General features: G+C 42.4%; 1 protein-coding gene across 6 annotated transcripts in view; it reads right to left on the bottom strand.

Annotated features, from left to right (window-relative positions):
• Positions 1-24529, bottom strand: part of LOC310679702 (complement factor H-like) — a 54890-nt gene that overhangs the window by 15714 nt on the left and 14647 nt on the right. For 3 of the 6 annotated variants that reach the window (XM_083445274.1, XM_083445275.1, XM_083445278.1), the window contains exons 2-16: positions 24084-24275; positions 22867-22972; positions 21981-22057; positions 20224-20418; positions 16183-16353; positions 14275-14448; positions 12987-13187; positions 11611-11793; positions 10911-11087; positions 7461-7637; positions 6281-6454; positions 5126-5308; positions 4300-4479; positions 2756-2920; positions 1634-1804 (exon numbers count right to left, since the gene is read on the bottom strand). In XM_083445274.1, coding sequence (XP_083301400.1) covers positions 1634-1804; positions 2756-2920; positions 4300-4479; positions 5126-5308; positions 6281-6454; positions 7461-7637; positions 10911-11087; positions 11611-11793; positions 12987-13187; positions 14275-14448; positions 16183-16353; positions 20224-20418; positions 21981-22057; positions 22867-22972; positions 24084-24275 — 2526 coding nt within the window. The remainder of the gene's footprint in view (positions 1-1633; positions 1805-2755; positions 2921-4299; positions 4480-5125; positions 5309-6280; positions 6455-7460; positions 7638-10910; positions 11088-11610; positions 11794-12986; positions 13188-14274; positions 14449-16182; positions 16354-20223; positions 20419-21980; positions 22058-22866; positions 22973-24083; positions 24276-24529) is intronic. The other 3 variants (XM_083445276.1, XM_083445277.1, XM_083445279.1) reach the window with 1 other exon arrangement.

The raw sequence follows: 24529 nt of genomic DNA, 5'->3' as shown, positions 1-24529 counted from the left end.
AGAGTTTGTCCACCTGAAATGGCTTCAGCCCAGTATACCTGAAGGAGTGTCTCCACTCCCATCCTTCAGCCTGGACACTGAGGTCCTCCTCCAAGGGCCTTCTGGCGGTTCCCTCACTGCGAGAAGTGAGATTACAGGGAACAAGGCAAAGGGCCTTCTCGGTAGTAGCGTTCAGACTATGGAAGGCTCACCCATCAGATGTCAAGGAAATAAATAGCTATCTGATTTTTAGAAGACTTCTGAAGGCAGCCCTGTTTAGGGAAGTTTTTAATGTTTGATATTTTACTGCATTTTTAATATTCTCTTGGAAGTTGCCTAGAGTGGCTAGGGAAACCCAGCCAGATGGGCAGGGTAAAAAGAAGAAAATTATTAATTTATTAATTTATTATTATTATTATTATTATTGTTGTTGTTGTTGTTGTTGTTGTTGTTGTTGTTGTTGTTATTCTGCCTGGGTATGCAAAGAAGAGTGGCATATACAGTCAATCAATCAATCAATCAATCAATCAGATCACATCATATATTTTGCTTCATCAGCTATGTAGGGGACAAGAGAGGAAGAGTGCAAGACACTTGGTTGCTACTTATGGCATCAGCTGCCATTCGTGTTACATCTAGTTCCTGCCATTCTATTGCAGCGGCTCCCAAACTTCTTGGAAAGAAATTCATTATGGAGCACTATCTCCACCCTTATACCAAAGAAACATATTTATTTATTTTCCTTTCCAATCTCTTCGCAGAGCACTTGGAGATGCTTTGTGGAGCACCGAGTGCTCCATGGAGCACAGTTTGGGAACCACTGATCTATTGAATAAGCATCATTATAACCTCACAAGTGCATTACTATTTCACTAAAAAAGGTAAAGGACCCCTGGATGGGTTGCGGCACTCATCTCGCTTTCAGGCCAAGGGAGCCAGTGTTTGTCCACAGACAGCTTTCCGAGTCATGTGGCCAGCATGATTAAACCACTTCTGGCACAATGGAACACCATGACGGAAACCAGAGCGCACGGAAACACCGTTTACCTCCCCGCCGCAGCAGTACCTATTTATCTACTTGCAGTGGTGTGCTTTTGAACTGCTAGGTTGGCAGGAACTGGGCAGAGCAACGGGAGCTCATCCCATTGCAGCAAGCCCAAGAGGTTTAGACCACAGCAGCACCCACATCCCTGGTTTGAATCCCCATTATTAAATAAGAAGAACGTAAGAAGAGCCTGATGAGTCAGGTCAATGGCCCTTCTAGGCCAGCGTTCTGTCCTCAAGCGGACAGCCAGATGTCTGTTGGAGACCTACAAGCCTGATCTGAGCATAAGAGCAGTCTCCCTTCCTGTGATTTGCAGCAACTGGTATACGCAAAGCATAGGCATCAATGACCTTCTCCATGAATTTCTCCAGTCCTCTTTTCAAGCCATCTAACTTGGTGGCTATCACTGTCTTCTGTATGAGTAGGTTCCAAAGTTTAATTGTGTCCTTAGAATATTTTTTTAGGCCACATTGTCATTTATATTTTCTAGTTTCCTTTTGTTTTTAAAAAAGTTATGCTTCTTTAGTTTATAAATCACACACCACCACCCTCAATTCTCTGACTTCTTGAAAACAAAAAAGGGAAATATGAAAGGAAGATCATACTAACCTAAACAGCGTGGTGGGGTTTGCCACTTTCCGTTGTCACATTTTATTTTTTGTGGCCCTTGAAGAAAGAAGTTTTCCTGACAACTGAAGCTTATCTCCTCACCACTCTTATAGTTTCTCGTATCAGTTATGTCAACGGCATTGGGAAGCTGAGGTGGTGGTGGACAGAATGCTTTAATAAACAAACAAAAGTCCATTAGAATTAAATGATATAAAGTTATGCAAGGAAACGATGAAAGAGAAGAGCATGTAAGAATCTATGAAAAGTGAGCATCTAGTCAAACCTCCTTATCCCTTGAATGGATTCAATGTTGCAATGAGTTAGTTGCATTGGTCTTGAACCAAAGAGCTGCCTGGTAAAACCTGCAAGAGAAGCAGAACTTCTCCAGTTTAGTTCCAGTGAGATCCCCAGGTTGCCTCATCAGGCTCTCCAAAACTCAGTGCAGGTGAGGTGTCTGTCTACAGAAGTGTGGAGAGTTACTGCCACTCCTGAAATTTATATTTGCATGCTACCCTTCATCTATTGAAGTTTTAACCTTCGTATGGTTCAGTTCAGCTTTGCATGCTTCTTGTGGTGCATGAGATCATACCAAAATGGTTCTTGCTGACATGTGAACTCAACCCAGATTTTACTATTATAAAGCTACCGGAAGGTCACTGTTGAGAAAGTAGCAAAATACGCCACCCAATCTAGTTTTATGTGTTTCTGAATCCTGGGCACCACAGCTGAGTTGACCTCCAGAGATGGTGCTCTCAGACAGGGATGCAGAAGGGAAAATGTACCCTGTGCCTCTATTTGCAAGAACCAACAGCCTGTAGTGACTGCTTTGCAAGCTGCTAATTCTGTCCTTGGGTCGAATGATTGCCTTTCCCATGTGGCAGCAATGCTTCTGCTCCTGAAGTGGATAAACTAATATCCTGATCTCACACCAGCCGAGTACATAAGGCATGCAGAATTCATGCAATCTTAAAGGAAGCTTTATGTGATCTTTCCAAAGGAGCTGAGTCTAGCCTACCCAGGAAGGCACTCCTGAACAGGTCTGTCCCACTCTTGTTTCCAGTGGCCACATCTGTCCCTCAAGTTGAGAAACCATGCATTTGTATATAGCATGCAAAACTGTACCTGTGCAGTCTGGCTCAGGTGACCATTTTCCATTAACACATTTTGTTTTATGCTGATTGGAACCACAGGTGTAGGTTACAACGTTGTTGTGCATAAACCTTTTCTCCAGAGAGGCATATGGTACAAACTCTGCATTCTGTGGACGTCTACATTTTGCTGCAACATCTAACAATTCAAATATTGTTCAAGTAAAGTTGTTTGTTAGCAAATCACAATCAAATGGAGTTAGTAAACTAGAAAATCTCTCTGGTATTTTTCATGCACATCTATTTTCCAATACGCCTTTCAGTCTTTATTACAGTCAATCCTTGCAGCAGTTTTGGAGGAGAAACCATAATTATTGCCTTTTTTTATAGGGCAGCTGAGGTGAAGAAGTAGTAACAGACTTGATTAAGACCACAAAGTATGTCTGTGGCAGAAGTCTCCTGGCAGTAGGCCTAATTTCCCGTCCAATGGAACACAAGCCTATAATTGCTTATGTTAATAAATGGCAATTAACTATGAAAAGTGTCTACATAAATATGAGTTGCATTTATTTTTAATGGTATAGCTTGACAGCTCTATTTCTCCTTTACATCTCCAGGTGAGGCAGTGGAAGTGTTGGACCAGTGTCTTGCCTTGGTAATGGACTGGATGAGAACCAACAAGCTGAAGCTCAATCTAGCTAAGACTGAGCTACTATTAGTGGGTGGTTTCCTAGACCAGATAGGTGGGAGGTCACCTGCTCTTGATGGGGTTACACTTCCTCTGAAGGAGCAGGTTCGTAGCTTGGGGATACTCCTGGGTTCTTTGCTGTCACTCAAGGCTCAGGCTAGCCCAGAGTGCCTTCCATCAGCTTCGGCTGGTGGCCCAGCTACTCCCCTATCTGGACAGGGATAGCCTAACTACTCTTGTTTATGCTCTGGTAACCTCAAGGGTAGATTACGGCAATGCGTTATATGTAGGGCTGCCTCTGAAGACGGTTTGGAAACATCAGCTGGTGCAGAATTCAGTGGCCAGGCTGCTCACTGGAGCAAGGCTGTTTGAGCATATTACACCGATCCTGGTCCGACTGCACTGGCTACCAATTAGTTTCCGGGCTCAATTCAAAGTGCTGGTTTTGACCTATAAAGCCTTAAACTGCTCAGGACCACAACACCTCAAGGACCGCCTCTTTCCCTATGAACCTACCCATACCCTGAGATTATCTTCTGAGGCCCTCCTTCATGTGCCTCCTCCTCGAGAGGTCCAGAGGGTGACAACACGACAATGGGCCTTCTCTGCAGTGGCTCCCTGTCTGTGGAATGCTCTCCCCAGGGAAGTTCGCCTGGCACCTTCATTGGACACTGTTAAGGCGCCAGGCAAAAACGTTCCTTTTTAACCAGGCCTTTGGTTGATTTGATTTACCCTTTTAAAATGTTTTTTTTTTGGGCGGAGGCTATTGGTTTGTTGTTTCTGTTTTTATTATGTATTTTGTGGTTTTATATCTTGATTTTATTCTGCGAACCGCCCTGAGACCCCTGGGTGTAGGGTGGTATATAAATTCAATAATAATAATAGCTTACCAACACATAATGGTAACTCCCACTGCCCATGCAGACACACAGCTTCTTTAGTTTCAACAATGTAAAATCTTTCATTACATTCATATGCCACAGTTTCGCCATGCAGATATCTATCTGAGTCAACACTGACAGGGCGTCCATTTCTAATATTTGGAGGTACTTCACAAGCTCTGGGTTCCTCTGTTGAAAACAGAAGGAAATGATGTGAAACAAAATATGAGTTCTTAATTTTTTTAAGACTATAATCTCAGTCCCCAGTTGTTTTAGCTGCTCATTCTCTTCAGCCTCTCCTACACGCCAGATAAAAAATGCCAAGGGCAGCTCTTGATTTTTCAGCTCATCAGGATATATTGCAGAAGTAGAATGAAGAGGCAGACTTTGATATTATTATGGCTTGTATGATTTTAACTTCATTCTTAATAACTGAGCATTGATTTGTTGTTACTTTTCTCTGTTCAGTTTTGATCTTATTTCCAGTCCCAAGCATTGGAAACTTAAGACTGGAATTTAGAAATGTATTCTTTTATACCACATTTGGGAGTTTTAGTTTAAACATAGCATTTCAATGATAAAGCAAAGCATGAAGACACTTAAGATGGTCTGATTCTGCTTCAAATGGAGACATCAAATGTTACACTCCACTTTCCCTTCAGCAGACCTTTTTCTTCTCCAGCTACTTGGGAAACTTCTGGGACAGAAAATTCCAGCATGTAAATAGAAAAGAAATCCTAGTGGACTTTGCTGAGTTAGCTGAGTTAACGAAAACAGTTTTATCTGCACATAGCATTTGCCCTGTGAACATGCCTTAGTTGCACCTGTAATTTACCTGTGCAGAGTGGTAAAGATGTCCACTGTCCATCCAAACACTCAATCAACTTTGATCCAGTCATTGCAAATCCGAAATTACACTTGTATTCCACCTTTTCTCCATGTTCATATTTTTCCTTAAGGTCACCGCTAATACTGCCATCCGAAATGCTGGGGGGTGGCTGACAAGGATCGACTTGTGCTGGAAATAAGAGAGCATCGCTTCAGTCTTGTATCTGTTGACTCAAAATAAGTCTAGACAGCACATCCTTCCACATAGAATTTTCATAATTATGAAATGATGTTGGATGCGCTGAGTTCCAGCCAGTTGTGTGGAATGGATGGTGTCATTGATGTGGGAAAGACTCAAATGATCAGCACTACTCATGTAGCTCCTAGTTTCACCCATTACCAACAACTGTGTAGAGGAAGCCAGGGGGAAATGGTTGCTATGTTGCTGAATGAAACACCCCCCCCCCCCGGCTATAAATAGGTAGGGATGCTCACACAGGGCCATTCTGGGGTTACTCCTGCTTTACATAATTTTGCTTCTACACATGGTAGCAAGGAATGTAACCCCTGCATATGATGAAATTTACCTGTATCAAATGGGACTATATAATGGGGTATATTGCGTGTATAACATACCATATTTTCCCATACAATTTTGTGTTTCATTTCAGGCATTTTCTTTCTCTTTCAAAACTCAGCAACACAGAGACAGCTTGGACATAACTGGCTGGTTGATGCAATAGACAGTGCAATGTGAGCAAATCTCAATCAGGTTGCAACCAGCAAATTCCCTACATAAATCTGTTTAAAACAGATTCTTCCTCCATTGCTATACATGGAGCTGCCTTTATTGATATGTAATCCAAACTCCAGCAGCTAATTTGCTCACCCCATTGTGCGGATTTGAACCCCCAACCTTCCAATTAGCAAGCCCAAGAGGCTTAGTGGTTGAGACCACAGCGCCATTGGCGTCACCTCCTTTCCATATTCCATTGACCACACAAGACTAAACAAAAAATATCTATCTATCCGCTAGCCAGTGAAATCTTCCCCAGTAAGGCTTGGGAGAAACATTATTAGAAAAGGCTGCCAGGAAATTTTTACGAGTAACAAGCACACTGATATTTACTTTTTGTATAAGCCATGAGAAAAAAATGCATACCTTTACACGTTGGGGGCTGTGGAGACCATCCAAAATGATAACACTGGGCAGAGTCAGGCCCAACTCTTTTGTAGTTTCCGCGGCAGGAAAATTTCACCACGTCTCCGTGCTGATATTGGTTGTTTCTAGGGTCAAGTATCCCATTCTCCAGAAGGAAACCATCACAATGTATTGCTAAAGGAAATGTTGAGCAAAGCAGATTGAATATAATTAAGTGCATTTCAAAATAAACATGCCTGAAATTAACCTGCTGAGCAAAATGTTTGCAAATGTTCATCAAACTTATTGCAGGCTTGCATAACCTCTGACCCCCTGGGAGTAGAGACCAATAAATCTTTAACAAGACAGCATGCCATGTTTCTCAGCTATTGGGTGAGTCCACCTTCCTCATACCTTCAAAATTTCTATGCCTGAAAATCTCTCTAGAAGAAGTCAAATTCTATTTTCTCACAACAACAACAACAACTGGCATACTCAGGTGAGTTGCTGCTGCTACTCTTAATCTAGAAGATGGTGTGAATTCTTTGAACAACCTGAGCTTGGATATATTCCATTAACTTTTTGCTTTCCTGTTGTTTTTTCTTCATTCTTTACATTCCAGGTGAAGGATTCTTATCAGTCTGGCTGGATGGAGGAACCACTGCAAAAAGGTGCTTAAGTTGGGGTATTTTATTCTCAGATGTTTTCTCTGAACTCGGAGCAAGCCAAACACATTGTTAAACACAGAGCAAGTTGCCTGACTCCTATATGTAGCAATTTCATCTACAGAATCAGATTGCTAAAAATCCAGCTTCATATCTTACTTTATTACATCCGAGATGAGTACATATATTCTTACTGATCATTATTAATGGAAGTGTTAGATCACCGATGTATGCCAACTGGAGGCATTTTAGTTATGTAAAATCGTTAGGAATCACTGGGAGAAAATTACTTGAAGAAAATAAAGGATATTGCTGGTTATAGCAATATCTGAAGAGAAACCAGAGTATTGCTGGTTATGACATACTAGATAATCCTAGTGTATATCTAGGATAATTGGAGGCCTTGCTTCTGAAAGATTATAAACTAGTGGCCTGTGTATGTAACCACATAGAAAACATCAGTGAAACAAACCTTGTTTGATTGACAAAGGCTGTGTTATATACTGGTAATTAAACAATGGTATTTTGTAACTTACGTAGACATTCAGGATTTGGACTCCATCCATTCTCTGTGCATACTACATGGTCACCTGTGGCCTTTTTAATGGTTTCAAACCCATCTTTACATTTGTAGTGAAGTATTTCTTCAAACAAGAAAACCGATTGACTTGTGTTAAAGATTACATTATTTTGAGTTGGTACTTGGCATGTCTCTGAGGAAATAAAGAATGAATTATATTTATGATTGGTTTTATAGCATCAGTTTACATGCTCTAAAATCTTGCTAGTTCAGACTCCATGAACATACGTGTGAAATTAAGATTTTTTTGCCCCAATATGCATCACTTTGAGCCAGACATCCTGGAGAGTGAAGTCAAATGGGCCTTAGAAAGCATTGCAAATAACAAGGCCAGTGGAAGTGATGGTATTCCAGCTGAACTATTTAAAATTTTAAAAGATGATGCTGTTAAGGTGCTACACTCAATATGCCAGCAAGTTTGGAAAACTCAGCAGTGGCCAGAAGATTGGAGAAGGTCAGTCTACATCCCAATCCCAAAGAAGGGCAGTGCTAAAGAATGCTCCAACTACCGCACAATTGCACTCATTTCACACGCTAGCAAGGTTATGCTTAAAATTCTTCAAGGAAGGCTCAAGCAGTATGTGGACCGAGAACTCCCAGAAGTGCAAGCTGGATTTAGAAGAGGCAGGGGAACCAGAGACCAAATTGCAAACATGCGCTGGATTATGGAGAAAGCTAGAGAGTTCCAGAAAGACATCTACTTCTGCTTCATTGACTATGCAAAAGCCTTTGACTGTGTCGATCACAGCAAACTATGGCAAGTTCTTAAAGAAATGGGAGTGCCTGATCACCTCATCTGTCTCCTGAGAAATCTCTATGTGGGACAAGAAGCTACAGAGAGAACTGGATATGGAACAACTGATTGGTTCAAAATTGGGAAAGGAGTACGACAAGGCTGTATTTTGTCTCCCTGCTTATTTAACTTATATGCAGAATTCATCATGCGAAAGGCTGGGCTGGATGAATCCCTAGCCGGAATTAAGATTGCTGGAAGAAATATCAACAACCTCAGATATGCAGATGACACAACCTTGATGGCAGAAAGTGAGGAGGAATTAAAAAACCTTTTATTGAGGGTGAAAGAGGAGAGCGCAAAATATGGTCTGAAGCTCAACATCAAAAAAACGAAGATCATGGCCACTGGTCCCATCACCTCCTGGCAAATAGAAGGGGAGGAAATGGAGGCAGTGAGAGATTTTACTTTCTTGGGCTCCATGATCACTGCAGATGGTGACAGCAGCCACGAAATTAAGAGACGCCTGCTTCTTGGGAGGAAAGCAATGGCAAACCTAGGCAGCATTTTAAAAAGTAGAGACATCACCTTGCCAACAAAGGTCCGTATAGTAAAAGCTATGGTTTTCCCAGTAGTGATGTATGGAAGTGAGAGCTGGACCATAAAGAAGGCTGATCGCCGAAGAATTGACGCTTTTGAATTATGGTGCTGGAGGAGACTCTTGAGAGTCCCATGGACTGCAAGAAGATCAAACGCATCCATTCTTAAGGAAATCAGCCCTGAGTGCTCACTGGAAGGACAGCTCGTGAAGTTGAGGCTCCAATACTTTGGCCACCTCATGAGAAGAGAAGACTCCCTGGAAAAGACCCTGATGTTGGGAAAGATGGAGGGCACAAGGAGAAGGGGACGACAGAGGACGAGATGGTTAGACAGTGTTCTCGAAGCTACAAACATGAATCTGACCAAACTGCGGGTAGCAGTGGAAGACAGGAGTGCCTGGCGTGCTCTGGTCCATGGGGTCACGAAGAGTCGGACACGACTGAACGACTAAACAACAACAATGCATCACTTTACAGTTGTTTAAATTGAATTGCCTTTGCCATTCTACCACCAATTCACTCAATTTGGAGAGTCCCATTTGGAGCTCTTCATGGTCTCTTTTTGTTACAGTGACCATGAACAATTTAGTATCACCAGCTTCCTTGGCCATTTCACTGCTCACCTCTAACTCTAGATGTCTATGGGCTAGTTAAAAGGAACAGGTCCCATTACTGATTCTTAGGGACTTCACTTTCTGAATCCCTTCATTCAGAGAACTGTCCATTTCTTTCTTCCTGCTGGTTAACCAATTCCTGGTTCATAAAGGACCTTCACCTCTTATTTCATGACTGCTAAGCTTATTTAGGAGTCTTTGGTGAGATACCTTGTCAAAAGCTTTTTCAAAGTCCAAGGGGTCAACCAGATCACCACCATTCATATGTGCCTGCTAACACACTCAAAGAACTCTACTAAGTGGGTGAGACAGGATTTGCCCTTACAGCAGCCAGGCTGTTTCTATTTCAGCAAGATTTCTTTTTCTATATGGTTGGTTATTTTATTTTTCACAATACTTTCCACAAATTTCCTCAGAACAAGCATTAAGCAAGCAGAAATTAAGCAACTTTAACCTCATACCTATGGGACCGCCTCTCCTGGTATGCCCCGCAGAGGACCTTAAGGTCCACAAATAACAACACTTTGGAGGTCCCAAGCCACAAGGTGGTTAGATTGGTCTCAACTAAGGCCAGGGCCTTTTCAGTACTGGCTCCGACTTGGTGGAACGCTCTCTCACAAGAGACTAGGGCCCTGAGGGACTTGACATCTTTTTGCAGGGCCTGCAAGACAGAGCTGTTCCGCCTGGCTTTTAGTTTGGACTCAGTCTGACCCTTATATTTCCCTCCCCTTGTGTTTTCGATTTATAGGCTACTATTAAAATAATGCTGCATTATAAATTGTATTTTAACCTGTATTTTAATAAACTGGTTTTTTGTTTGTTTCTTTGTCCCCCCCCCCCCCCAATTATGTTTTATTGTAATTTTATTGATGTTAGCCACTCCTATGGCCGGGGAGGGCGGGGTATAAATAAAATTTATTATTATTATTATTATTATTATTATTATTATTATTATTACTACTACTACTACTACTACTACTACTGCTACTATAACTTCCAGGCTCTCCCTGGATCCCATTTTAAAAACTGGAGATACATTAGCTATTTTCCATTAGCTATGAAGGCTAATCTGAGGGACAAGTTACATATTGTAGCTAAATGGACAGCAATTTCACATTTGAGTTCTTTGACTACTCTAGGATGGATTTGCCAGTTTGCATTTCATCAATGAGGCCTAGAACTTTGTCTCTCATCAATTGATTGGCAAGAAAACAACTTCTTGTTGTTAGTTTGAGTCTCCTGCTGTAATACGTTCCTCAATATTTTGCTTTTGAAATTACTACCACTGAAAGAAGATGGAGGAAACAGACAGAAGAAGTCCATATTGTGTAGAGTTTAGCCAGGTTGCACACGGTTATCAGAGCAGACTGCTTTTTAAGCTTAAGTTAATGACTTTTCCAATGTGTGGTCTAAACCAACCCATTTTTCATCCATAATACAAGATTCTTTAAACTCCTTACTGATACACTTTGGTTCAGGCTTCCACCCTTCTTCATGGCATTGTATATCTCCCGTTTCAAGTCCTTGTGGAGTTGTGAAGCCAGGCTGACAGCGATATGATGTTTTGTCATTCAAATTATATTGGTTTCTTCTTTCAGTGAAAAAGCCGTTTGGTAGTTTCACGGGTCGACATATTTCTAATGAGGAAAAGGAACATATTAGATACATGAACCCACAAATTATGGTGGGCTTTGTTAGCTAAGAATCAGCTTCTTGTGAAGTCCACTACAATGTTTCATAAATTTCTCAACTGAGATCTAGTCTGGTTAAGTTATGTAGCTCAGGTTTTAGAGAGACTTTAAGGTTCATTCCACAGCCTGTCAGAAGTTCCACCCTTTGAGTACAAATATTAAACAAGTTCTTCCAGGTTCAGCTCCATCTACCACATGTTTGGTAAGTACCCAGACTGCTTGTGATTGCTTCACCCAGTGAAGAGGGGACGTTCAGAAGAGATAGGAGCTGCAAAGGCCTCTTTTCCTCTGCTACTCATTACAAATCAACATGAGATTTGCAAACATGCACATCCTTAAGCTTTCCTATAACTGTGAGAAGTCCAAGAAAATAATATAATGTACTGGTTGTTCACAGCAGGACAGGGCAGGCTCCAGGTTCACAGGTTCTATATTGTCAAATTGCATTCCATGAATAACACTTACTTACTTTTTACATTACAACGTGGAGTAGGTGACCAGCCATTTTTCGTGCACATGGCCTTAGCTTGTTGATTTATAGGATCATATCCAACCTCACAAGAATACGAAATTTCATCACCTTCTATGAACTTCTGCCGAGTATGGGCATTGAATGTACCATGTGCAAGCAGTCTAGGAATATCACATTTTTCTAGAAGGATAAAAAAAGGTTACATCATTGATTGACATATATTTTGGCAATTGAAATCTTATTTTCAAGATAGATGGTGCATTACTCAAGAGACTTGGTTTAAAGTTTTCCTATATGCTTTTGCAACATATAGATGTAGAAAATAGACACACAATGTGATTCATAAAATAGGTCTTTTATGGACCCCTTCATGTGTTGAAAGAATCTTTAGGCGCCACAGTGTCACACCACTTTTTTCTCTTTTAACAACCTTACATACAAAAATGCATTATGTAGGGGGAAATGGCTTTGCAAAAATGTGTATGTTAGGCAAATTGCCATACAATATTAGCCAACATTTGCTGACAATTTGTCACTACACACACACACACACACACACACACACCACACAAACCAATAAACTGATGTGGAAATGTGGAGAAATGAACTTAAGATTGGAAAAATAAGAAACCCAAAGAAACTAAAACTAACAGATTTGTCCATCACTAACTAGAGGCCCCTGGAAGCGGTGGGACGGGACACATTGTGATGTGTGACATATAGAGAAAAAGAGAGGTGACTTCATAGGTATCGGAGGGCAACCATTTTTTTCTCCATACAATTACCCAGGAAGGGTGTCACATCATAAAGCACTATGGTCACCAGGTACTTATTACACCAAACCTGAGCAGTTAGATTTTTTGTTAAAGGAAAAAGTGTACCATGGAACCCCTTCAAATACCATTATAACTATTATTTTTTATACTTAAAGAATAGGCGTATATTTAGGATTTTGTCTTAAAATATTACACAGGCATTTGACAGAAGGGACTTACAATGTACTTGTGTGACAATCACAAGGATGAGAGATTAAGATGATCCAACCCTCCCCTACGTCCATAGCCACCTGCCCAAATGCCAAGATCTTCCACTGATATCAGGGGGTGGTGATCACACAGAAAGCCTTTCCATCAGCCCCCCCCCCCACTTGTGGAACACAATCACCACTACCAAATGGGTCAACCTGGTACTCAGCTTATTATATTTTTGGTGCCATATGAAGACATTTTCATATTAAATTTTAAAGTTTTCCACTCTGATTACTCACTGTTTAACCACGTTACACATTTTCCTTCCACATCTTTTGGAAGAGGCATATTTTGTCGTTTCCATTTCTGATCAAAGTTGAGAATGCAAGGGAAATGTTAACTTACTGAAGCATTTTGGTTCTGGATTCCAGCCGAATTTGGTGCATGAACTTCTACCCCATGTTTCTTTATTTCTTGGTAGAAAACCATAACTGCAACTATAGTCAACTGTTTGTCCCACCCTTCTTGGAAAATAGTAGTCTTTATAGTATTCATAGGTATCAGATAGTTGTCCATTCTCAATCCGAATATAGTCACAGTTCTTTGCTTTTGAGAAGATGAGAAAAAGATTAAGCCAAACATAAATAAATCAGGAAGTTCCACTTGCTATTTTCCTTGCCTGGCTGGTTTAATGGAGGTTGCACATTTGGCTCAAGTGTATCAGTGTCTGAATATTATCTGGGTTTCCCTCTTTGGTCTGTGTATGAAAACAGAAATAGATGACTGTGGCAGAAGATGCAGGTGGTCCCCAGACCCACGTATGCTGCCAGGAACAGTCAGAGCTGGGGAAAGACAGTTTGCTGGGGCTTGAAGACCACAGTCTTCTCCAGCCCAAAGATAAGCCTTTGACCCTTAGAACAAGGACATAGGGTAATGGTGTGGGGAACTCCAATATTTTAGCAAGCATTGAAATCAAATCTTTGCAAAAAGCTCGAGCCTATGCAGACATTCAATCGGATGTGCCTGCGTCCCTATTTCTGTATACCTGAAGGAGCGTCTCCACCCCCATCGTTCAGCCCAGAAACTGAGATCCAGCTCCGAGGGCCCTCTGGTGGTTCCCTCATTGCTAGAAGTAACGTTACAGGGAACCAGACAGAAGGCCTTCTCGGTAGTGGCGCCCACCCTGTGGAACACCTTCCCTTCAGATGTGAAGGAAATAAGTAGCTATCCTATCTTTAAAAGACATCTGAAGGCAGCCCTGTTCAGGGACGTTTTTAATATTTAACGCTGTATTGTTTTTAATACTTGATTGGGAGCCGCCCAGAGTGGCTGGGGAAACTCAGCCAGATGGGCGGGGTGTAAATAATAAATTATTATCATTATTATTATTTCGTCCGATATATTTGTGAATGATGGCAATAAAACTTTGTACTTGGGAACAACATTTCAGTGGGCAAAATACTGACCCCTTACTCTGACTGTGAATAACCCAGCCTCCATCCAAGGGACCCCATGTGCCTCCATGCACAGCCCCTGACCTCCAGTAATAGAGCAACAGGTAGAGGTTCTTGGCTCTTCCTTCACACACACCTCAACTATCATCGTGATGAGCATATAATTCATAAACTACAAAGTTGGATGCATTGAATGATAGTTGTTCATGTTTTGAAACTGCAAAGAGAAAGCTACTTACGAATACATATCGGAGGAGGAGACCACCCTGTCTCTGTACATGCGGAAGTGGATTGGCGGCTCTGAAGCTGATACCCAGACGCACACTGTGTTTCGATTGTGTCTTGATATTCATAGTGACTCTGCTTAGGATGGTAGTCGCCATTTTCTATTTGGGGTTGGGAGCAGACAATTTCTATGGAGGAATACAAGGAGGACACTTGGTCAACAACAGATCAAGCAACAAAGTCTTTCCTTGGCTAGATATAATTCAGTACATCGGTATGAGAACGTATTTATTATTTCTTAAAAACAAACTTCAAAGTGGTTTATGAAATATTAATACATTTTTCAATAAGATAGAAAAGCAATATTTTCAAAGACCAAAGTCTTAATAAGGAATGGGGGAAATTTATATCTTAAAAACCATTGTAAACAGCTAAAATCGTTAGGTTGGAATAACACTTGCAGTTTAATGGTAAATTTTGGACATAATGGAGATGCAAAAGATTTGGATTATTATAAAAGATGCAGGAGGAAAGGACTAGCAATAGGACCCACAAAGGAGATGAGGGAAGTCCAGGAGATTCTGTGGAATCTTGTTTCTATATTGTATGTTGATATGTTATTGTCATATCAACATACAATATAGACGCGGGTGGCACTGTGGGTAAAACCTCAGTGCCTGGGACCTGCCGATCATATGGTCGGCGGTTCGAATCCCAGCTCCTGCCCACCTAGCAGTTCGAAAGCACCCTTAAGTGCAAGTAGATAAATAGGTACCGCTTTATAACGGGAAGGTAAACGGCGTTTCTGTGTGCTGCGCTGGTGCTGGCTCGCCAGAGCAGCTTCGTCACGCTGGCCACGTGACCCGGAAGTGTCTCCGGACAGCGCTGGCCCCCGGCCTCTTAAGTGAGATGGGCGCACAACTCTAGAGTCGGACACGACTGGCCCGTACGGGCAGTGGTACCTTTACCTTTACTTATGTTATTGTAAAATTTAATTTGAAAACCCCCCAAAAAATTACAAAAAAAAGAATGTAAACAACAACAATAATAATTTTAAACTTTCAAAAAGATAAAATATTAGTAGAATAAGAACAGATTAAAATTTGCATCTAAACATCTTAGCAAAAGATTGCAAAATCAGAATCAGCGGAACTTGCTAAAGAAAATTTTCTTGATTAACAATATGTATTTTTAAATTAGTCAATGTCTGAATCGTGTGTGTGTGTGTGTGTGTGTGTGTGTCAAAGCTCATGCAAAAGTCCCAGGCAGTGTCTGAAGATCAGGCTGAGACAGACCCCTGTCTTGAAACCATGTAGAGCCAGACTGAGCTAGATGGGGATAAGGCAGCTTCCTTTACCGCTATGACCATAGCCACCAGATGAAAAGGAACAAAAGCACACGTATTCTGTTCTTGGATCACCAAACTATTATTCCCTTTAAAACAATATAAGCACAGTCCTGCAACATGCCACTGCCATTCTAGATCTTCCTCTCTTCCCTTTCTGCTGTCATAGATCTTTTTTGTGAACCACCCTGAAACCTCTGGATTATTGGGCAGTATATAAATTCAAAATAATAATAATAATAATAATAATAATAATAATAATAATAGGTGCCTTTCCAGACACCACTGTAGAAGGAGGATTCCCTCCTATATGCAAGATGTGAGTGATGAGTAAATAAATACCGGTATAAAACACAAAATGGCATAGTTTTAAAGGTGTAAAAATCATTGTCCCGATTCACCAAGGACAACGTTCTGATCTATTTTAAATCATCTAATCCAATCCACTTGACTAAAATTGCAATCTTGTGCACAACTCCCTGAGAGATCTGTGCAACAGAGTGAGCTTACTTCAAAGTAAGCCTGCACAGGGTTACACTGAAACGACGACAGCTCTAGGAACTGGAAACATACGAACCTATGCACGCAAGTCTTGAACTCCACCCATTCCGAGTGCATGTAGCATCCGATCTCTCAGCATGCTTGTACCCATTAGAACATGAGAAGTGCACTCGGTCCCCCTCTTTGTAAAGTTTCTTTGGGTTTAGTATATATCCATGATCGATGTTTTCTTCTTGGCAAGTAATTTCTACCACAAAATACAAACAAAATTTCCGCATTAGAAGAAGAAGAAGAAGAAGAAGAAGAAGAAGAAGAAGAAGAAGAAGAGTTTGGATTTGATATCCTGCTTTATCACTACCCTGAGAAGTCCCAAAGCGGCTAACAATCTCCTTTCCCTTCCTCCTCCACAACAAACACTCTGTGAGGTGAGTGGGGCTGAGAGACTTCAGAGAAGTGTAACTGGCCCAAGGTCACCCAGCAGCTGCATGTGGAGGAGCGGAGACGCAAACCCGGTTCCCCAGATTATGAGTCCACCACTCTTAACCACTTCACCACACTGGCTCTCAGGAAACGAGGTGTTAACTTGTAACAAAAAGAAATGTAATGCAACGTTTCTAAAAAGTTCCTTCCGTGAACAATTCACTGTATTCCCATTTCTAAGGTGCCAGAACTCAGAAGGAGTCACGTAATCATGCATGCGAGCAGGATAAATGCAGAAGTCATAATTCTCATTCAGGAGTGAACTAGATTCAAGCCCAGTGACATAAAATATTCTCAACAGCTTCCATATGTTTCCTAGGTGTTGAAAGAATCTTTAGGAGTCACAATGACACACCACTTTTTTCTCTTTTAACAACCTTTCCTAGCTGCTTAAATATGAATTGATCCTATCAATATTTGAAGGTGAACCTGTATTTGAACGTGAATGTTATTTGCCTTCGCAAAAAAATACAGAAACCAAAACACAGACATCCTTCGAAATTCTCACTGCTCTGAATTTTGCAATGCAGTTCTCTGGCCAACTGATGTGTAGAAAGGTGCATATGCGAGGGTACCGTGTGGATTAAAATACATACATATTTGGAAAATAGCATACAAAAATGCATTATGTAGAGGGAAATGGCTTTGCAAAAATGTGTATATTAGGCAAACTGCCATACAATGTTAGCCAACATTTACTGACAATTTGTATGGATTATATATATATTCTCTCTCTCTCTCTCTCTCTCTCACACACACACACACACACACACACACACACACACAGTTGTGGCTGGCCGGCTGGTGTGGGTGGTTTGGCACTGCTCACCTGTGCTACTCAATATCATACATTGCTGCCAACTACCAAGAGTGGGGGGCAAGGCAGTGGGGAGTTGTGACACAGGTGCAGTGGAAGAGTCAATCCAGCACTGTCACTGCCACTGCACTGTGCTGATCTCCTCACTGCCTTGACCTTCCCCTTTCTCTAACTGGCAGTGATGCCAGGAGAGCAATGCTCCCCTACTGGCCACTGCAACAAGGGTTCCTGCCTCCCTATCATCCTGAGCATTTCCCTTGAGCATCTTGACTCGTTTACTCAAAAAGTGAATGCCTATGTCATAGAAGCACAACAAAGGAAGTGAGCCGTGGCAACCTTGCCTCTCCTTCCCTGCTGGAATTGTGCTTGCCCTCATTGCCTAAGGATTTTTGATGCGTGAAAATGCCTTGCTCTATACTGGATTGCTTCTCTGCCTGGCTACAGTCCAGTACAGTGGTACCTCGGAAGACGAATGCCTCGGAAGACGAAAAACTCGCAAGACGAAGGAGTTTTTCATTTTCTGAGGTGCTTCGCAAGAAGGATTTCCCTATGGGCTTGCTTTGCAAGACGAAACGGCCCTGCCTCTCGTGTCATGGCGACGCGCACTGCACGCACGCACGCGCCTACGATCAAGCGAGTGGGACGTCACTGGCCGACCGTGCCCACTAAGCGGCCGCGGCGAGGCGGCTCGCGGAGGAGCGGTTTGTCCCCCCCCCCCCGCTTCCCCGCTCCTCCGGCTCCCTCCCACCTTCCCGCTGACGGTTGGTGCCTCACGCCACTGCCCACCCCCCTCGCGCGCTCCCCTCAGAGAGCCGTTGCTGCCAGCGCCTCTCTCTCCCTTTCTCCCTCAGGTGAAGAGGATGGTGGCGGTTCCGCCGAGTCACGCTCCTGAGCCCCGCCGCCCTCCAGCAGCCGCGTCGCACGGTGGCCACAACGCGGGTGAGTCTGAGGTACCGGCTGCAGCAGCAGAGACCTCCTCCCCGCCTCAGGAAAGCGCCCTGAGGCGCCCGGCTGCGCTTTTGGTGCGGACGCCAGGCCTGCTCCTGGGGCGCCGATTGAATGGGGGAGCCGCGTCAGCCCCTCTCGCCTTTCTCCTACCCCCGCCAGCAGCATTCCTCCTCCAGAGTCTCCTCTTCCGTGCCACGCTCGCTGCAAAGTCAGTCAGCCCATGAATTAACGTCCTGCTTCTCCCCGCCCCTCCCCGCCGTTGTCAGTGTTTAAATACAGTGGTGCTTCGCAAGACAAAAAAACTCGTAGAACGAAAAAACTCGCAGAACGAATTAATTTCGTCTTGCGAGGCACCACTGTATTTGGCCATTCATTAGCCCTGGTGAGAACAAAAATGGCCTTTCCAAAAACACTGTCTCTACAAGCTGGCATCTGGAAAGGCTAGTTGCCCAGGTTTGAACATGATATTCTGGATGGCAGAGGTACTCTATCCAATTTGCACAAAGCACTCATCTCTTACTTTTTCACTCAGCACCAATGTGCTCAAGCAGCTTCTTAAACTACCTGTGACAGGAAGCTTAAAATACCCTACCTCATTTTTGTAGATGGCTTGCCTGTTGTGTCAAGTAACATCCCCCCACCTTTTAAGGAAATAAAGCATTTAAGAGTGCCCTCATTGTTCAATCTTCATTCAGTCTTTACGGGACCTCATCAAGATTGCTCCAGCCTGGTTCAGCTTTCCCCTCACCTCTTTCTCTACCTTTTACCCTTGCCTCTCCTCCATCTTTGTCATTTACTTCCATTCTAGTCAGGTACCTAGAGAGGACAGGAAGCCTCAAACCTCCCCTTTAAAGCTATTTTTCAATGAACTGAGAAGGTTCAGGAGAATCCAAGTTGCTTGCTTTGGGAACCACACCATGTCAGGCTCAAAGGAACCTATGCATGCACAAAATCCTTTTAACTTACATGCCAGGGTTGTTCCATGAAATCTAGGTCTCTATTACAGTGTGCCAGATTCCTAGCAACCTCTTCTTGCTTTATAACATGACAGTAGCTTTCCCCACCTCCCTCTCTTTCTCTCCAGGCTCTACACTGTGGTTATAGTTATAGGCAGTTGCACACTTGCTTCTTGTTCTGTGATAAGTATGTATAAGCCTTGGTTTTGTACCTCTACTGCCAATCTCCCCCGGTTACTGTAAGAAAGAAAATGCCCCCATGGTGAACCATCTTTTGACCCCCAAGTATCGGAATACGTGCTTCCATTGATGGCACGTGGACACATGAACATCACATGTGATAAGGGACACATGTTAACACACCATCAATAAATTCAAATGGTCATTAAATCATTTATTTAGTTAGGTAAAGCTAAGGGGAACTGCAGGCCCTATTTCCCAGGGATGTTCCTATTTTCCAGGGAGGTCCCTAATTTAGAGAAGCTGTCCTGGTGTCTGATTTGATCCTGGAATGTCCCACTTTTCCTTATGATGTCCTTTTTTTCATCAGAGAAATGTTGGAGGGTATGGAGTTATCTGACCCCCGAGCCATCTTTAGGTAATCCTGTATAGTTTTTAAAATGTTATTAAGTTTTTATATATGTTGGAAGCTGCCCAGAGTGTCTGGGGCAACCCAATAATATATGTGGGGTATAAATAGTAAAATTAAGATTATGCAATGGAACATCCCTATTTTCATCAGAGAAATGTTGGAGGGTATGGAATTGATGGATCAAATTTTAAATGAACAGCCCTATTATTTTATACAAACTCTTTGGTGATAATTTTTGGCATACAAAAGGGGCTTTAAGCACTGAGCTTTAACATATCTTCTGCTGCTTTTGATTGTTTGTTTTATCCCCTCCTCCCGACTAACCTACACATCTTGGTACATCGTCACTCCAGTTTCCATGCGCTGTGCAAAAGATTTGTTCAGACCCCTGGATTTTGAAACTTGCAGAGCATTCAAATCGTAACACCTGGCCAAACAGAAATTCCTGGTCTAAGTCTTGTACTCCAGTCATAAGGATTCTTCCATTTTCTGGTGCTTTTACTGGGAAACACTTCGTCACTATAAAACAAATAACAACGTCATGCAAAGTTTAGCAAGATATTTTTTGAAGGTGATCAAGAAAAACAGAAGAAAATGAGTAACATAATTACTACAACCATAATACAGTCGGACCTTGGAAGTGGAACGGGAGCCATTCCGGAAGGCCATTCAACTTCCAAAACATTTGAAAACCAAATTGCAGCTTCTGATTGGCTGCAGGAAGTTCCTGCAGCCAATCAGAAGCCATGGAAGCCCCGTCAGACATTCAGGTTCCAAAAGAATGTTCGCAAACTGGAACAAACACTTCAGGGTTTGAGGTGTTCGGAAATGTTCCAGGGCATTTGGGATCCAAGGTACGAATGTACTCAACAGAAGACATTCAAGTGTACTATTTATCAACCGAAGAGGAATGCAGAAAATGCAATTCCCCCATCATTTTCTGATTATTTCCGCCTGTCTCTCTCCACTGTGTTGGGAAGGGTCTCTATCCCTTAGCACATAGGAAACAGGAAGCCTGTTATTGAGCAGATCTATCAAAATTAAACCTGGCTGTGTGTGGATTTAATACACACAAGATTTTCTGTTCAGTTTTTCTTATCTTTGCCATTGGCCATAACATACAATCAATAGTCTAAAGTGTTGGCTATCACAGCAGCCAAACATTCCTTTTAAAACCAGTAAATCTTCAGTCTCTACAGTATGAATCGCTAGCTATATCAATGTTTCCATTAGCAAAGAAGAAACTATTCCTCCACAAAAAAGTAGACCAATATTCATAGATTCTTACAATTTGGGAATGAGACACACGGGTGACTGTACTGTTTTGTGATATATGGTTTATTTACACATACATAGAACCTGAGTCTACGATGGAGAGATTACACAGCATCAACACCCAAATGGGTCTTGCGTCTCCCATAGACACAACTTTGGATTCAAACAGGCATCAAATATTGTGCTCTCCCTCCTGCTTTTCTGCTTCTCTGTCACATAACACCTAACTCTAACTTTTCTAACCTAAGCTCTGTGACTTTATCTTTTGAGGGAGAGGCCCCAACCGTTTGCCATCTCACAATGAGTTCCCTTGAACTTCGTTGTCTTAATGGCTCATCTCAACACAGGAGGCTAGCTGAATTTAACTAGCTTTTAACACTTGCTGATTCCAGGGGATTAGAAGTGCCTAGCATACAGCCTAATACACATGGGTCTGGCACCCAGTTTTAAAATCCCAAGCCTTCATTGAATTCTAACACTTGCTCAGCCTGGAGATTATGGTGGTCTGGCAGGCACTGATAACACTATGGAATCCTGGGAGCTGTGCGAACAAAAGAGAAATGTTTCTTGCTCCAGGTAAAGCAATTAAAGGACAAAGGCTCAGATTCAGTCCCCCTGTACACATAAAAAGAACATCCAGAAATACACAGAGGGTTGCAGTACCCTAGAAAGCTCCTCTGAGTTCCCCAGCCTTCAAAACAAAGGTGAAAGGGAATAAAAGATAATTGGTGGAAGCTACCGTATAGAACCTTAGACAATTCCGATGTACTCTGAATTTCACTCAAGATCTCTGAAGGTCCACTTACCTTCACAATGAGGGACATCATTGCTCCATCCATCTGCACGACAATCACGGTAATTTGTATGACTGAGCATCTTGTACCTAGAAGATTTTTTTAAAAAAATAAACTGAAACTTTTTAAAACTATAGAATTACATGAGTGGATCAGCTTCTGTAATAATACTTTGAAACATGATGAGGCTTTTGGAAAAGAAAGAGCATTTTCTAGTTGTTTCTAGGGATGACATGGATATTCAGGAACAGCTGCAGCTTGCACACCAGGCAAAGTTGACAAAAATAACTTGCAGCTACTTGTTTTCTTCTGACTGAAATACCTTGCAGTGAAATGGGTGCCTTAGCCCAAGAGCAGTCAGGCACCCCAGGACTACCCAAGTAAAGGTAAAGGGCAATTAGGTCCAGTTGTGACCGACTCTGGGGTTGCGACGCTCATCTCACTTTATTGGCTGAGGGAGCTGGCGTACAGCTTCCGGGTCATGTGGCCAGCATGACTAAGCCACTTCTGGTGAACCAGAGCAGCGCACGGAAACGCTGTTTAGCTTCCCGCTGGAGCGGTACCTATTTATCTACTTGCACTTTTGAACTGCTTTCGACGTGCTTTCGAACTGCTAGGTTGGCAGGAGCAGGGACCGAGCAACAGGAGCTCACCCTGTCGCGGGGATTCGAACTGCCAACCTTCTGATCAGCAAGTCCTAGGCTCTGTGGTTTAACCCACAGCGCCGCCCGTGTCCCCTCTACCCAAGTACAACCACCCATTTAAGAATATAATATACACCTGATGTTCTTTCTTTTTTTTAATGAGTTTTTAAAAATCAGTAGAGTTTTTAATCATAAAGCAGCTGTCCTAAAAATACTACCATGATTAAATATCTGAAGGAAGGGGGGAGACTTACCCATCATCACATCGATACACAACACGAGCACCAAAGACAAATTCATTTTCATTAACAATATCAAAAGAGCCAGACTGAATATCTCCAGGATGTCCGCATGGCTTTTCTGGAAATTAAAAAAAAGTGAAATGTAATGCATTATACCACTTCTGGTTAGAAAAACCTGGCATTTGAGAACCATGCAAAGTTAGGAGGAATATATGAGATTGTGAAGAACAGCCTTGCATCTCCTTGTCTCTCCATGAAGAAATAGAAGACAGGCAACATCACTGAGCTCAAAATTCCCCCACTCCTACTCTGATTCACCAGGTGCCTCTTGTAGAAAGATTGGGGTGGAAGTCTTAAGCTGCTTCAAGCACCTTCTTTTAGAAGTCATAACCAGGGAGATACGAAGCTGTTTGTGGTGGCCAACAACTTTTCTTCATAACATTGTATTTGGCCCTCAGCTTCCGTGTGTGTCCATGTTTGTGTGTGCAATGATTCTTCAACATCAACTTTGTTGGACTGGTCATGTTGTGCAGATACCTGAAAATTGTCTTCCAAAGCAACTACTCTATTCCAAACTTAAAAATGGAGAGTGTAATGCTGGCGGTCAACAAAAGAGGTTTAAAGACTCTCTCAAGGCAAATCTTAAAAAATGTAGTATAAACACCGACAGCTGGGAAACACTGGCCTGCGAGCGCTCCAGTTGGAGAACAGCCTTTCCCAAAGGTGTCATTGGCTTTGAAGATGCTTGAACTCAGGACAAAAGAGAGAAACACACTAAGAGGAAGGCACGCTTGACAAACCCTCACTGTGATCAACTCCCACCCAGAAACCTATGTCCCCACTGTGGAAGGATGTGTGGATCCAGAATTGGCCTCCACAGTCACGTACGGACTCACTTTTAAGACCGTGTTTATGGAAGACAATCTTACTTGGCTATGAGTGATCACCAAAGAAGAAGGAGAAGAGAAGTAGTGTAGGCAGTATTCAGGTTTCAGTTGAAAAGGAAAATGATAATATTTCTCCACCTCTGAGTGGAAACAAATAATGGAATCCAAATGTCAGACAAAAAAAAGGAGATAGTGCCTACAAACTGAAATAGAACCTTGTGGTCTCTGTTAGAATGCTGGGGGAAAAAAATGAGTCATCCCAATGATTATCACAAAGAGAAAAATGAACTGCTCAAAATATTTCAATTGCCTGTGATTCTGCAAAGTTATGCTTTTACTTACTCTTGCATTCCACATGTGGTACAGATTGCACCCATTCTCCATCATTACACCGAAATCTAAGGCGCCCAAGTTTTATATATCCAGGCCGGCAGTTGTAGATTACTTCTTCCCCATGGGAATAGGATGGTTTGCCTGGTAATTTTGCAAGTTCTTCGCGGTCTCTTCTTGGGGGTGGTCCACAGTCATTTCCACCTAGATACGAGTGAGGGGGGGAAAGCATCAATCAAGTATGACTTCCAGGTCCTGTGCACTAACATTTAAAGTATCTGAAGGAAAAAGAGCAAGAACTGAGGATTCCAGTGAATCAAGCGATAAAAATGCTGGCTTTGTAACTGTGATTGCTACCTAACCTCCCTTCATTGTACTATAAGTCAGGTTTGAGCAGAAAGTACGTTGCTGTCTGTCAGGGAACTGCCATCGGCAGGACAGGAGGTGCAAAGGCTCTC

This window comes from Podarcis tiliguerta (genome assembly GCF_965153285.1).
Source record: "Podarcis tiliguerta genome assembly, chromosome: 6".
Taxonomy (NCBI): Eukaryota; Metazoa; Chordata; class Lepidosauria; order Squamata; family Lacertidae; genus Podarcis; species Podarcis tiliguerta.
The sequence above is the reverse complement of the archived record's forward strand: the minus strand, read 5'-3'. Positions and strand labels throughout refer to the sequence as shown.